The sequence below is a fragment of the Ranitomeya variabilis genome, chromosome 2 (assembly GCF_051348905.1).
Source record: "Ranitomeya variabilis isolate aRanVar5 chromosome 2, aRanVar5.hap1, whole genome shotgun sequence".
NCBI lineage: Eukaryota > Metazoa > Chordata > Amphibia > Anura > Dendrobatidae > Ranitomeya > Ranitomeya variabilis.
The window spans coordinates 485065354-485080215 of NC_135233.1; the positions used below are offsets into that span (position 1 = coordinate 485065354).

General features: G+C 45.0%; 1 protein-coding gene across 1 annotated transcript in view; it reads right to left on the minus strand.

Moving 5' to 3' along the window:
* Positions 1-1680: 1680 nt before the first annotated feature.
* LOC143806875 (dispanin subfamily A member 2b-like) overlaps positions 1681-14862 on the minus strand; it is a 44593-nt gene continuing 31411 nt past the window's right edge. The window contains exons 2-3 of the mRNA XM_077287856.1: positions 4440-4737; positions 1681-3303 (exon numbers count right to left, since the gene is read on the minus strand). Coding sequence (XP_077143971.1) covers positions 3091-3303; positions 4440-4682 — 456 coding nt within the window. The 5' untranslated portion in view covers positions 4683-4737 and the 3' untranslated portion in view covers positions 1681-3090. The remainder of the gene's footprint in view (positions 3304-4439; positions 4738-14862) is intronic.

Here is a 14862-nt window from a genome sequence, read left to right on the forward strand (position 1 = left end):
ACAGCAAGTATCGGCCGATACCCGATACTTGCAGCATCGGAATGCTCAACACTAGTAATCAGTATATTTATGTAATCCTTATATGTACTTATTAACCTGTGTATGTTAACACATACAAAAGTGTGCGCACTCATACTATTCAATTTTAATATTCCTTGAATTTTGTAGTTTGCAATGAATTGCTTTGTATTGCAAGGATTAGCCTTTTTAAAGCGGTATCTGAACCTTAGTGTTAAAAACATGGCAAACAATTGCCAAATTCTCCTGTAAATAATTCTGCAAAGAGGGAACCATCATACCATACGAGTGGAGTTTCATGGGCCCTTCCAGTATGTGGGTTCTAAGGCGTAATGGGGCGCATATGAATTGGTAGCAAGGCAGGCCTTGAATTCAATGCAACACTTTTTCAGGAGTCCCCCCTGGACATCATATGACAGGGAAATTGTGGTGCGTCATAATTCTGGGCAGCCCATCCACTCACAGCATAGCCTGCAACAGCTTAGGAGAACCACTGTTTCATAATGGCCCTTTAAGAAGATTGGCCAGCTAGGGTTGTTAAGTGTTACAGTGACATTTCCCAGTGAATGCATTTGAAGTGGTTGAAAGCAATGTTAAAGTTGAAAAATGCTTCAAAAGCGCTGCGTCTGATCTAAGCCCAAGTGGGGGAGGAAGGGTATGTGCACACGTTGTGGATTTTGCTGCGGATTCGCAGCCGTTTTAACCTGAGTTTACAGTACTATGTAAACCTATGGAAAACAAAATCCGCAGTGCGCATGCTGCCGAAAAAAAAAGCGCGGAAACGTAGCGTTGTTTATTCCACAGTATGTTCATTCTTCGTTCAGATTCTGCATCGGTTTACACCTGCTCCATTATAGGAATCCGCAGGTGTAAAACCGCAGGTGGAATCCGCAGGTTAAACGCAGTGCTTTTTACCTGCGGATTTCTCAAAACAGGTGTGGACAAAAATCTGCAGAGGTTCCATTTACGTGTGCACATACCCGAAATTTTCGATCTGGTGTTAAATATTTGGCCTTACTGGCAAGTCATTAATCTGCAAAGGATGTACCTTGACATTTTCCCTAGCAAAACCCGTTTTGATTTTGTTTTAATGTGTATTTTGTGGCACCGGGAAAAAAAAAAAAAAAAAAAAAAAAAAAAAAGATTAAAGCTGTGAACTAGGGGTCAGGAATGCTTCCAGGGGTGATCCCCATGAAGTACCTGTGTCATTTGAGCAGAGTTTCCATCATCCAGTGCTTTTGGACCTTAAAAAGGACCCCCGGGGGGGGGGGTTCGCGGTAAAAATACTCGCCCATCACTGCTCACAATCCAATTTCCTAATTAGTATGTATTTGAAGTGTGGTAGGAAGCCCAGGCATATAAAGGGAGAACATAACACCTCCTTGCAAATGTTGTTCCTGGTGGGATTTGAACCTGTGACCCCCGCGCTGCAAAGTAATTTTAACCACTGAGCCACCGTATATTATATATTCCATTATACATCAAACCCTAAACTTGATATTTGCAACATATCAACGTCAGTCACTTACTGGTATGAAGGGCAGAGTTGAATCAGTCCAAGGCAATGAAGCGTCCAAGAATTAGACCATATATGAAAATGGATATTTAAACTTCTATTAGAACATTTGTCCTCATTTATAGAAAAAAAGCGAATACACAAAAGTTTGTTATTTTTTTTTTTTATTTCACTGAACAGTGCTCATCATTCCAATTGTTTATAAGACTAACTTCCTTTAATTGCAATACACCAAGAAAAGCATGCGAACAATCAGGGGAGCAAACAGCGGTAATCAGACCGTGAAAAGTAATAAAGCAAACAACGTGCAGCAAATATTGCCAGACCAAAACATTCTCTTAATGTCCAGACACTTCCATTATGACTCACCAGAAAATACAGATCACTCGGCTTAATTCACATGTACGTTCTGTTCTATGAATGTGCCACAAACATGCATTAGGTAATATACTTTCCCATTAAAAAAAAAAAGTGTAAAATAAAAGATGGAAGGCCATTTATAAATGGGAAACTGGTTGTATCTTGTATATGAATAGTAAGTGGAAGAAGTAGTACATTTTAGGTGCCACTGTGTAATGGCAATGAAGGCTCAGGGCTAAAGGCACAGTAGGGTTGTGACCATCAGTAGCTCTGGAAAAAAGGCAAAGGTCATGTAAGAATATACTGGCAGTATGTAAATTCTGTGAAAAGATATCTTAAAGGGAGATCTGTCAGCAGGTTTTTGCTATGTAATCCGAAAGCAGCATGATGTAGGGTCTGAGACTCCGATTCCAGCGATGTATCACTTACTAGGCTGCATGTTGCAGTTTCAATAAAAAAAAAAAAATCAGTGTTTTATCAGCAGGAGATCACAACAGGACTAGGTGCCTCGTGTCCCCTAGTCAACTACTCTAACCCCACCATTGATTGGCAGGTTTGTGTATACTGTCAACTACCAATCAGTGGTGTGGGCGGGGTTATACAGGGCTCAGAATTTTGATCAGTGCTAGATCTGGGCAGAGAAGACATTATCAAACTGATAGCAAGCAGCCCAGTAAGAGATATGTCACTGGAATCAGGGTCTCAGCCCCTACATCATGTTGCTGTCACATTACATAGTAAAACAAATGGCGACAGATTCCTTTTAATTATTGCAGAGAGGAATATAAGGGAATGTCATAGCAGGCACTAGATATATTGAGAAAAGCATTGCAATGTTCTAACAGAAAACCAACAGGTTATGCTAGATCTGTGCATGTAAAGCTGACACTATACCAGGTTTATTGGAATTTATAGAAGAAAGTATCTTTGGCTCAATTAAAAGCAATAAATTGTATTTGAATTTACAGTAACTTATTTGCCTATAGTGTAATACATTCTCAAGTTTTAAAACTCCCCCCCCCCCCCCCCCAAAAAAAAAACCCCGCATTCACTAAAAGTGTTAAACACTTTTTGCCCTCCCCCCCCCTCCCTTAGTTACAAGGAGAAGAGGGATACATAGAGCAAGAGGGGAAAAAAAAAAAAAAAAAAAAAGTGTAAAGGCAAAGAGGTGCTGATCACTCCTGGAATATTCTGCTTCACTTTCCAAATCCAAATTCATTTTTTTCCCTTTCCCTTTCCATCACTTGTTGAAAAGCTTGAACAGCGTATTGTACTTGTATGATGCAGATGATGATTACAACAATAGTAAACAGGATGGACAGGATAGTGGCGGCAATGTTTAGAGACCGGGCGGTGGAACCATAGCTGGTGGCTCCGTTCCTATCCCCATGCAACTTTCGGTCTCTTGACTGTAAAAATAAAAGAAAAAAATAATTAGGAAGACCTACGGTATATACAGTCATTGGCATGAAATATTAAAGAAAAAAGAAAGGATACGGTCGTCATAACGCCAGATTAGATCACCATTTCCTGTTCACAGAAGTTTGAGCCTCTGTAGCTTCATCCCCCTCCTCCTCCTTCCCTTAACCAAAGAATTAAATTCCATTGTCAGTCCACACGTTTCCTGACAACCAGTGAGAATATCCATATGGAGGATACTGAGCTCACAAACAAGGGAAGGGGTCAAATATTCAAACAATTTCTCTGAAATAATATTTAACATATGATTTTTATTCTTTAAATGGTTAAAACATTAAACCTGACAGCATTCAAAATGTCAGTCATTTGGCTCAACTACTATTATGCCAGTTTGTAACCTACCCCCTATTTTGTGAGTTCTGGTAAACTTGTTAGTTAAAAGGTTTAGGAGGAGTTGTATCGGTTGTGCGTGACAATTTTCGGGCAATTGACACCCCTTGATTTTTTGTCTGCTTATAGCCTGTCCAGAATCCAGCAAAACAGAACAAAAGTCTAGCACAACAAGTTTAACCAGTCTTCTCTGCCTCCCCCACCCCCCTTTAGGCACTGTAAATTTATGCCTTTCTGTTTAGAAAGATTGGACTGAATGTCCCCATAGTTGGCCTCTTCGGGAAGCTAAAGTTCAGCATCTGGAAATAATTAACGTAACTACATAGAAACAGAGCAAACAGTTTAGCTGTAAGGATTTTGTACTGTTCTTACTTTAAGTCCCTTTATAACAAAACATGTGGCACTAACCAAGCCTTGTACAATTGTATCTATGGATATCAGATTTTGTTATGTGAAAAATTGCAGAAAAAAAAAAAATTTAAGGATTTCTCTGGTGTTTCTGTGAAGGGGAGTAACAAGGCTGGGAAGAGACAGAAGGAGTGTGGGAGTAAGGCACAGCCAGATAATGCTCTGTACCAGCCTTGTTAAGTTATCCGCATAAAGGGGATTAAAAAACAAAAATCCGTATCAAATTTTTCCAAAAAAAAAAAAAAAAAAAATAGGCAAAGGATAAAAACAGATCGGTAGATGAAACTATTTTGGACAATTTCAATACCGATTACCAGCATAGTCTTACCTTGACGGAGAATACAAAGGCAAGAAGTCCCAGGCAGCAGAAATTCAGGTACATGGTGTTGAAAAGCGACCAGATGATGTGATCCCGAACAGGAGGGCTCTCAGGCATGATTGTTACCACTGTGGACTGTACAGACTGGGGAGGATAACTTCCAAACTCCATTTCTTCCTTTAGGGGTTGATAGGTTTGGGCATCATAACGAGGAGGATTATTAAGTTCCCGTTCAAAGTTACGATTTTCCATGATTTTTGAAATGCAGATCAAGGAGTCTTCTCCGGAAGATTTTGGAGGAACGTATCTGTATGAGGGGGGAAAGAACAGTGAGCTGTTTTATGATGGGAGAGGAAGGAGGAGCCTGGTGTTCCAAATAATAGGATTAGTTTCATTTCTCCTCCACATACCCTGACTGAACAGTTTCACTTTAAGGAAAAATGAAGGAGATGGCTGAAGAATGAATGATGAACATTTACTGTAAATGGGGAAGAATTATTTTTTAGGCGGTCAACCTCATACCTCATGTATCCGGCAAAAGGATCAATTGCCCTTTTGCCACCTCCACCACTTCGTTATACATCAAGGAATAAGGAATATAGCATTAATATTTGACATTCACATTATTGCCCAAATTCATGAAGAACGGCATTTTTCTTGCCAGTCTTGATGGGGTGTGCTAGAGCCAAATGCTCCTGATTCGCGAAACAGTACATGTCTGTCCATGAATCTGGAGCATCTGATGAGTGGAGTACACCTCCGTGCTCCATGCCAGGAATATTAAGCTAGTCGATGACTGGGGTAAGATTTCTGACTTACGGAACGCCACAGAATGAACTAGAGGAGCCAAGACATCACAGCACTGCTGTGCCTTTGTCATTTCGTCAGCTCCACCCATTTTAGCATAGCGGGGGTTGCACAAATTTTTGGGGGCATTTTCAACCAAAGTTGCGACTTCAAAATAACCCAAGCCAAAATTCTGGCAACATTGCCTTAATAAATCGTGGGCCCATGTGTTCACTGTATAGCACTTATGTACATACATTATGTCAGCCTTGTGTGGCAACTTAAAAGATTGTCCAGTCACACCAGATTGACCACCCATCCACTTTGTGTAGTAATGGCTGCCAGGTACTGCAGAAGGGCTCCTATTTGATGGTAGCATCCGCTACACACTGAATGGAGCTGTGCAGCTCAGTTCAACGACCAAATTAGTCTCAGCTGTTACACCAGAAAAGTCGTTACATTTTTGCGCAACATGAAACTGTGCAAAAAATAAAAAATTGTGACCAATTGTGATTTTCATGCACAGGTCCAAGAAAGTAGGCAAAGCTGAGGTGGGGCGGAGCGTGGTAGGGCATGATGAGTGGTGTTTTTTTTTATATATATGCCATAAATCTTACTCAATTCCTTGAATCTAGTAACATTTTTGGCAAGGTGCACACCACTCCATGCCTCCCCTGGTCAGTTATGAGGCATGTGCATGGTAGGTTATCTTTCCAAGAAAAAAAAAAAAAAGCCAATTAATATTTGAAGAACTTTTACCCTGGAAATGCACAAGTTTCATCGTTACACTATTTTCACAGTTCTTGGTGGTTACAAATTGAAAGGGTTGTCCAAGTTTGTGATGAAAGGCAGCAGTCACTGTACGGGACTGCAGACTTTGAATCCTCAGTGTGCACTGCTAGGGTTCTCCATGAATGGTGGAAAAAAAATTCTAGCGTCAGAATCTTCAGTTAAAGGGAACCTGTCACCCCCCCCCCCCCCGGCCTTTAACTAAAAGAGCCACCTTGTGCAGCAGTGATGCCACATTCTGACAAGGTGGCTCTTTTAGTTCAGGTCCCTGGCACTGCTGTAATAATTGGTTTTGAAATTTGTCCCTCATACCTCGAAATCGCCAGGGAGGCAGGTCTTTCCCCCCCAAATCCAGACGCTTCCCGGCCGTCAATCATGGCCTCTGCGCACCAGGCGCCGCCTCCTCTTTCTTCATCAGCGTCCCCGGTTGCCTGCGCTGTTAAGTTTGAAGGGCAGTGCAACTGCTCATGCCCGACAAAAAAAAATTAAAAAAAAAAAATAAAAAAAACACCCCACACAGTGCAGGCGTCGGGGATGCTGATGTAGAAAGAGGCGGCGTAGAGGCCATGATTGACGGCATCTGGATTCAGGGGGTAAGACCTGCCTCCCTGGCGATTTCACGGTATGACTCGTTTATTTACAAACGCCTGGGGGGGGGGGGGGGGGAGACCAGGTTCCCTTTAAAAACCATGAAGTTCATTCAGAAAAGAAGTTAAAAGAAAAAAAAAAAAAAAAGCCGGATTACTCACCGGTAATGCTCTTTTAATGAGTCCACGACAGCACCCCACATGAGAGAGAGGGATCCGCCCATAGGAACAGGAAACCTACAGAATAAAAGGAGGCGGTCCCCTCTCCTCCTCAGTTTAGTTTACAGAGTATAAAAAGGGAACCGCACAAGCTTTAGTATTAATTCTTATTCAGTAAAATATCTTAAAAAACTCTATACAACCATTATTTGTGAATTAAAGAAAGGGCTGTGCATAATCAGGGAGGGTTGTAAATGGGTGCTGTCGTGGACTCATTAAAAGAGCATTACCGGTGAGTAATCCGGCTTTTTACCCTTCGCCACGACAGCACCCCACATGAGAGACTTTCAGAGAGTCATTACTCGGGTGGGACAACTGTACTAAGCACAGCTCTACCAAAGGTCAAATCAGAAGATGAAGATAGATCAAGTCTATAATGGTTGTAAAAGGTAGAAGGTGTAGACCAAGTTGCGGCCTTACATATTAGATGGATCGGGACATCCGCTTGTTCCGCCCAGGAGGAAGCCATGGCTCGTGTCGAGTGCGCTTTAATACCCACTGGAGGAATCTCGCCTTTTGATGTATAGGCCAAGCAGATAGCGTCTCTGATCCACCGAGATATGGTAGCTTTCGTGACCCCATGTCCTTTCTTGTGGCCCTGAAAGGAGATAAACAGAGCCCTACTCTCCCTCCATGTTTGACACCTTTCTATATAAGTCAGTATGGCTCTTCTGACGTCTAAGGTGTGGAACTTCTGTTGTTCAGGGGTTACAGGAGAATCAAAAAAGGAAGGGAGAAATATTTCCTGTGACCTGTGGTAGGTGGATGCTACCTTAGGGAGGTATGAGGGGTCTGGTTTTAGGACTATTCGGTCATGGAATATCAGTAAGAATGGCGGGTCAACTGATAGGGCCTGGATGTCACTAACACGTCTGGCTGAGGTCAGGGCTACCAAGAGGGCTACCTTATATGTGAGGACATTTAGAGGTATAGAATCTAGAGGCTCAAATGGGGAGCTGGTTAAGGCTTCTAGCACTAGATTTAAATCCCACGGAGGTAGACGGGGAATATGGACTGGGTTACTCCGTTCACAAGACTTAATGAATCTGGAGACCCATCTATCAGCGGCTATATTATATCCATATAAGGCCCCTAACGCTGATATCTGGACTCTCAAGGTGTTCACTGATAGTCCTAATTCTCTACCTTTTTGTAGGAACTCTAGAATAGGTGTTATTGGAACCTGTTTAGTGAATGGTATTGTATGAAAATCTAAGAATTTTTTCCATACCCTGGTATATATCAGGGTGGTAGATCTTTTTCTACTTAGTAGCAGGGTGTTTACTAGTTGTTCTGAGAAACCCCTTGAACTTAATAATTGCCGCTCAAGTTCCACGCCGTCAAGTGAAGCCCTTTCACTTGCGGGTGGAAAAACGGCCCCTGGAACAGTAGTTCCCTGTCCGCTGGAAGAATCCATGGATCGGATAGACACATGCTCCGGAGGCAGGAGAACCACGGTCTTTTTGGCCAGAAGGGTGCGATGAGGATGACCCTTGCCCGTTCCCTCCTGATCTTCCTGATCACTAGCGGAATTAGAGACATTGGAGGAAAGGCGTAAGCCAGTTTGAAGTTCCAAGGATGATGTAGGGAGTCCAGTATGTCTGGATGATCCATGGAGTTTAGGGAGGCGAATCTTTCTACCTGTCTGTTGCCTCTTGTGGCAAACAAATCTATCTGAGGCACTCCCCATGCTTTTGTTATCAGTCTGAACACGTCTCTGTTTAAGGACCATTCTCCCTGGCGCAGCCTGTTTCGGCTGAGGTAGTCCGCTTTGGTGTTCTCTATTCCTCTGATGTGTAGAGCTGTTAGGGACGCAAGATGAGTCTCTGCAAATTGGAAGATCTCCTCTGTGATGGTCATCAGACTTCCTGACCGTGTACCGCCCTGACGGTTTACATAGGCCACTGTGGTGGAGTTGTCTGAGAAAACTCTTACATCTGCTCCCTGGATCTGTGGAAGAAAATAATTTAAGGCTTTCCCTACTGCTGTTAACTCCTTCCAATTTGACGAACAGGATGATTCTGACCGATTCCAGGTATCCTGGACTATATGATCTTCCATATGTGCACCCCATCCCGTAGGGCTGGCGTCTGTAGTAATTATTTTGGATGGATCTATTATCCATGGTACACCCCCTGAAAGGTGACCCATATCTAGCCACCAGGATAGGGATTTTATGACACCTCTAGAGAGAGTTAGTTTACTCTCTAGGTGTCCTTCTCGTCCCTGGGCTAACAGTACTTCGTACTGTAATTGGCGAGTATGGAACTGAGCCCATGGTACAGCCGGGATACATGAGGACAATGATCCCAGTAAGGACATAGCCTTCCTTAGTGTCATGTCGGGATTTTTTATCGCTTCTGACACTTTTGACTGTATAGTTTTTTTCTTTGCATGCGGGAGGAAGCTTTTTTGACTTACTGAGTCTAGCTGGATCCCTAGAAACATTTGAGTAGTGTCTGGATTCAGCCTGGACTTCTCGAAGTTGATAATCCAACCCAACTCCTGCAGGGATGAGATTGTGTTAGACAACCACAATTTACATTGGGCCACAGAATTCCCTATCACTAGAAAGTCATCCAGATAGGGTATTATTAGAGTGTCCTGTTGGCGTAGATGAGCCATTACTTCTAACATCACTTTTGTAAAAATGCGGGGGGCCATAGAAAGCCCAAATGGCATTGCTACATATTGGAAGTGACGAACCTGTCCCTCCAGGATGACCGCTACTCTCAGATACTGCTGGTGTTCGGCATGTATTGGAAGATGATAGTATGCATCTTTTAGGTCTATCCCGGCCATGACACACCTAGGGAACAAAAGCTTGATGGTAGAACTAATGGATTCCATTTTGAAAGTGTGGTTACGTAAAAAGGAATTTAGTTTTTTGAGGTTTATGATGGTTCTGAATGAACCATCCGGTTTATTGATCAAGAATAAAGGGGAATAGAACCCCCTCCCTTCTTGATCCCGGGGAACCTCTATCAACACTTTTTTAGATAGAAGTGATAGGATCTCTGTTTCCAGAGCTTCTTGTTGTTGTCGACTTCTCGGAGATGTTACAATAAAAGAATCCCAAGGGATTCTTTCAAATTCTAATTTTAATCCATCACCAATAATGTCCAGAATCCAAGGACTAGATGTTATTAATTTCCATTTAGAAAAGAAATTTTTCAATCTACCGCCCACTTCATAATTAACGGTACTTGTTACGTTTCTGGTTATAGGACCCGGAAAACAGAGCACCTCTTTGTTTTGGATCCTTTGCCTCCCAGCGCTCCCTTTGCTCAGTAGGTTTATTTCTGGTGAAGGGGCGTCTCCTGAAAGCTCTCCTGTAAGAGGGAAGGTACTGGTTAGGGAAGCCTTTCTTCCGCTCTCCTGCTTTATTTAAGAGCTCGTCCAGAGCTTTCCCAAATAGGAACTCACCCTGGCAGGGGATCGCACAAAGTTTTGCTTTAGCCTGTGCGTCCCCTTTCCAATTCTTCAACCAGAGTGCTCGCCGGGCTGTGTTTACTAGGCCGGCTGACCTGGCTGTTAGGCGTAGCGAGTCCACCGAGGCATCGGCTAGAAATGCTACTGCATCTTTCATTAGGGGGATTTTCGACAGAATCGTATTTCTCGAAGCTCCACTCCTAATTTGTTCCTCCAGCTGCTCTGTCCATACTAGCAGCGACCTTGCAGTACAGGTGCTAGAAATGGCTGGTCTGAATGCTCCTGTATTAGCCTCCCATGACCTCTTAAGTAAGGCTTCTGCTTTTCGGTCTAACGGATCAGTTAGAGTCCCTGAGTCCTCCACAGGCAAGACCGACTGTTTAGAAGTTGAAGCCACTGCCGCATCAACTTTTGGTATCTTTTGCCAGGAACTAAGTTCTTCGTCACTGAAGGGGTAGCGTCTTTTAGCAGAGGATGGCAGGAATCCTCTTGTATGTTGTTTCTCCCACTCTTTTTTAACCAGCTCCTTAATTGTGGGTATGGCGGGGAAGGACCTTCGTTTTCTTTGCCCTAACCCCGCGAACATGATGTCCTGCGCTGACTTCTTTCCCTTCTCATCTGGGCACCCCATCGTGCTCCTGACGGCTTTAATTAAACTGTCCACACCACTATTTGGTAGACAAAGCCCTCCTTCATAATCCGATGAACTTGGCTGGGACTCTCTTTCATCAGAGGATTTTTGTACTGCGTCTGACTCCGAGCTTACTGGAGATCGGGACCTGCTGGGCTGACGGGTACTGGTACTACTTGTATGGGTCAGACCTTGCATCTCCTCACGAATTATGGCTCTAACGTCAGACGGAGTCATTACGTTTTCCTGCGGTAGGGTCAATACGATGCACTCTGCACATAACCTCTTAGAATATGAGTCCGGGAGGGGTTGCAAACATAAGGCACATTCTCTGTGTTTAGTTTTATGTGTCCTTTTCTTAGTCTAGAGGAAGGGAATACAGGAGGAACATATATCAGCATATGGGAGGAGACTTTTTATAAAAACTCACCCAGTGAAGCTGACAGGTACCGGTTCTGGAGGCGGATTCTTAGCTGAAAGACCTTTCTGTTTGGTGGCAGATCGCTTTTCCTGGGATCGATCTCCACTTTTGGTGCTGCTCCTGGTGCTTGTCTCCTTACTGGGAGACTGCTCCGTCGCAGACAAGTGCGCTACATCGGCCGGTGAAGCCATACTTACACACACCGGCCGACGCTAGCGCTGCACTTTTAAACTTGGCGCCGAATCTCCTGCCTCCCCGGACCCAACCCGGAAGTGCTCCCGCGACTTCCGGGTTAGACGCGCCGCTCCTCCTCACCATGCGGCGGCTACAGGATAAGAAGCCGGCCGCTGAGCGCGCGCGTCCTCATGGATCCGGGCGGCCCAGCGGCACCGAACCCGGACCATGGCGACGATCAGACGAGGGGGGAGGCTGTAAACAGTGGCTCCCCCGCCGCTGCCTCTGGTACCGCAGCCCCTGCCGTTCCACCAGAGACTGACGCAGGCGGGTGCATGGCCCCAGGAATCCTTTTTGGACTGCAGGTATTTCGGGTTCCCCATAGAAACAGGAAACCTAAACTGAGGAGGAGAGGGGACCGCCTCCTTTTATTCTGTAGGTTTCCTGTTCCTATGGGCGGATCCCTCTCTCTCATGTGGGGTGCTGTCGTGGCGAAGGGTAAAAGTTGCAATACCGTCACCCTAGAGAGCATAAGAAAAATCTAGCACACGCACTTCAGACAATGCTCTTTAGAGATAGCAAATTAATGGTTTTTAACTGAAGATTCTGATGCTGGAATTTTAATTTTTCCCTACCCTCTCCTACTCAAAGGGTGCCATTACCGTATGACGAACATCAAGTCTTAATGTATTTATTGTGAAAAATGCATGCTGGTGTAACACCCCAGGAGTCCGGCTGTTAAAAGTCGTGTCACTTTCATCTCAGGGAGGGCGATGCCATGCCTGGAAGTGAGGAGGATCCCTTTAACATATGGTACATACATGCAACATGCTCTGATTCCAGGCCAGAAGGCGGAGTGCTGAACCTGGTTTCAGGGGAGCTTCCTCAGATATATATTCTGGCTTGGATGAGGGAGTTCGTTAGATTGTGAGAGGAGAGTGAGGAGAGAGGAAGTGAGCAGGAGAGCTGGAGCTGTACTGCCACGTGCTGCAGCTCTAGGCCAGAGAGAAGCAGACAGCATTGCATCTGTAGAACGTGCCAGAGGGGAGACGCACAGGAGAACCAAGGAGCTGGAAGGGAGCGGCGACTGAGCTCCTTCCATGCTGGAGCGCAGGAACCAGTCACCGGGAGCCCAAGGCTGTGTGGAACTGTATGTCCCATAGCAGAACCGGAGGAAAGAAGACTTCAGGTCGTCTGTCCGCACCCACACCCAAAAGGTACAGCAACATACAGAGCCCGGAGTCATCATAGAGACACCTGTAAAAAGGCTCGCGTTGCCTACCATGCGGGTACTGTCTTAGGACAGGGAAAGAGGACCTTGTGTGGAGCTATGGCAGCAAGGGACACTCCTTACAGCGCAAGAAGGAAGGCTTACAACCTCACATGAAAAGGGAAATCCTTAATCGCTTCCAGGCCGACCGGACCTCATCAACACCTGTTACCGCTACCCTGAACTGGCCATAAAGCACCAGTAAACAGGTAAAGAGACTGCAACCCTGTGTCCTCTGATTATTTCTGGCACCAAACCATCTTTCACTACTACAACGGGAGCCCTGGGGACCCAGATTCACCTGTGGGAAGCCATACCATCTTTGCTGCAGTGCCATCACTCTCCATAGGACCCCTTTAAGCAGCGTCGGTCACCTCTGACCGAATACCACAGGTGGCATCATGAACATTCTTATTTCTAATAACCCCTTTAAAGACCTTACCTTTTACTTGGACGCCCAGGGCCACGGACCGGGTCACCGCCACTACCCCCTTTGACGACCGGACCCTGTTCCAAGTAACCCCCAGAGGAGCGCTCCAAATCTTGGCATCACAAACAGGATGGACCGACCCAGCAGACTGGGTCCTGTGCACCTAAGAGACTGTGCTTTGAGAGAGACTATTAAATTGCTAATTGCCGCCAGAACTGCCGCCATTAAAGCGCCATGAGGCACGCAGGAGAAAGACGTGCCATCAGGGGCGGAGTCTAGCATGAGGCGTGAAAGCTGGACCCACCCACTGTAGAGACTTTAATGTAAAAAGAACATGTCCGTCAGGAGCATGGATCCGCCCTCGGAGATGGCTGGTGGGAAAGTGGAGCAAGGACTGCCCACAAAAAGAAAGGAGGAAAAGCGTGCAGCAGGGATGGCTGAACGCTACCCGGTGAAAGCGATGATGGAGGGCAGTGGAGGGACGCCAAAACCTGCTGACAGGAGTGGACTTCCCTGGTCGGCCAGAAGAAACCCTGGACCAGATGACAGCATTGTATCTGGAGCTTCTTGGCGCAGAGATTGAGGAGTTGGCCCGACAACTTCTGCGGACCCAGCTGTTGTGAATTCTGTTCTGGAGCTCCCTCCTGTGGTTGCTAATGGTATTTTTGTGAGTTCTGCCCTTGGGCTCCCTCTGGTGGTTTCGAGTGGAACTGCTGCTCCGTTAGGTAGCTGTAGCAGCTGCCATCACTGATCGCCTTGCCCGAGTTTGTTATTTAAACCTGCTCTGGGCTTTAGTTCATGCCAGCTGTCAATATCTTAGGTTGGATTTGGTTCTCTCCTTGGATTTCTCATATGGCCTGTCCTTGTCAGTAAAAGATAAGTTTCTGCTAGTTCTTGTTTGTCCATTTTCTTTGGACACTATTGCTTTGCAAATATGTCTCTTTTTGTCCAGCTTGTCACTATGTCATATTCAGGCTAGCTGGAAGCTCTGGGAAGCAGATTTGCTCCTCCACACAGTGAGTCGGTGTGGAGTTCATTTTTGTAAAATCTGCGTGGATTTTTGTAGTTTTTAATACTGACCGCACAGTATCCTTTTCTCTCTATCAAGTTTAGTATTAGCCTCCTTTGCTGAAAACTGATTTCATTTCTGTGTGTGTCATTTCCCTCTCCACTCACAGTCAATATTTGTGGGGGGGGGCTATCTTTCCTTTTGGGGTTTTCTCTGAGGCAAGATAGCTTTCTATTTCCTTCTTTACGGGTAGTTAATTCTTAGGCTGTGAAGAGGTGTCTAGGGAGAGTCAGGAACATCCCACGGCTATTACTAGTGTTGTTGTTGTTGTGATTAGGGACTGCGGTCAGTAGAGATACCACCTTCTCAGAGCTCGTCCCATGTTGCGTTTTAGCCACCAGGTCATATCAGTGTGGCCTCTTAACCACCAGGTCATAACAGTACAGCTGGTCCACAATGTGTTAAATGCATCTCAAAAGAGTGAAAAGAAAGTTCTGAGTCATTTTTTTTTTCCTTTGTAGCTTGTTTTGTCTTTTTTTTCCCCCTTAATCTCTGGGTGGTTCAGGATTTTGGTGCTGATATGGAGGTTCAGGGTCTGTCCTTGCGCGTGGATCAACTCGCTGCAAGGGTACAGAGTATCCAAGATTATGTTGTCCAGACTCCGGTATTAGAGCCTAGAATTCC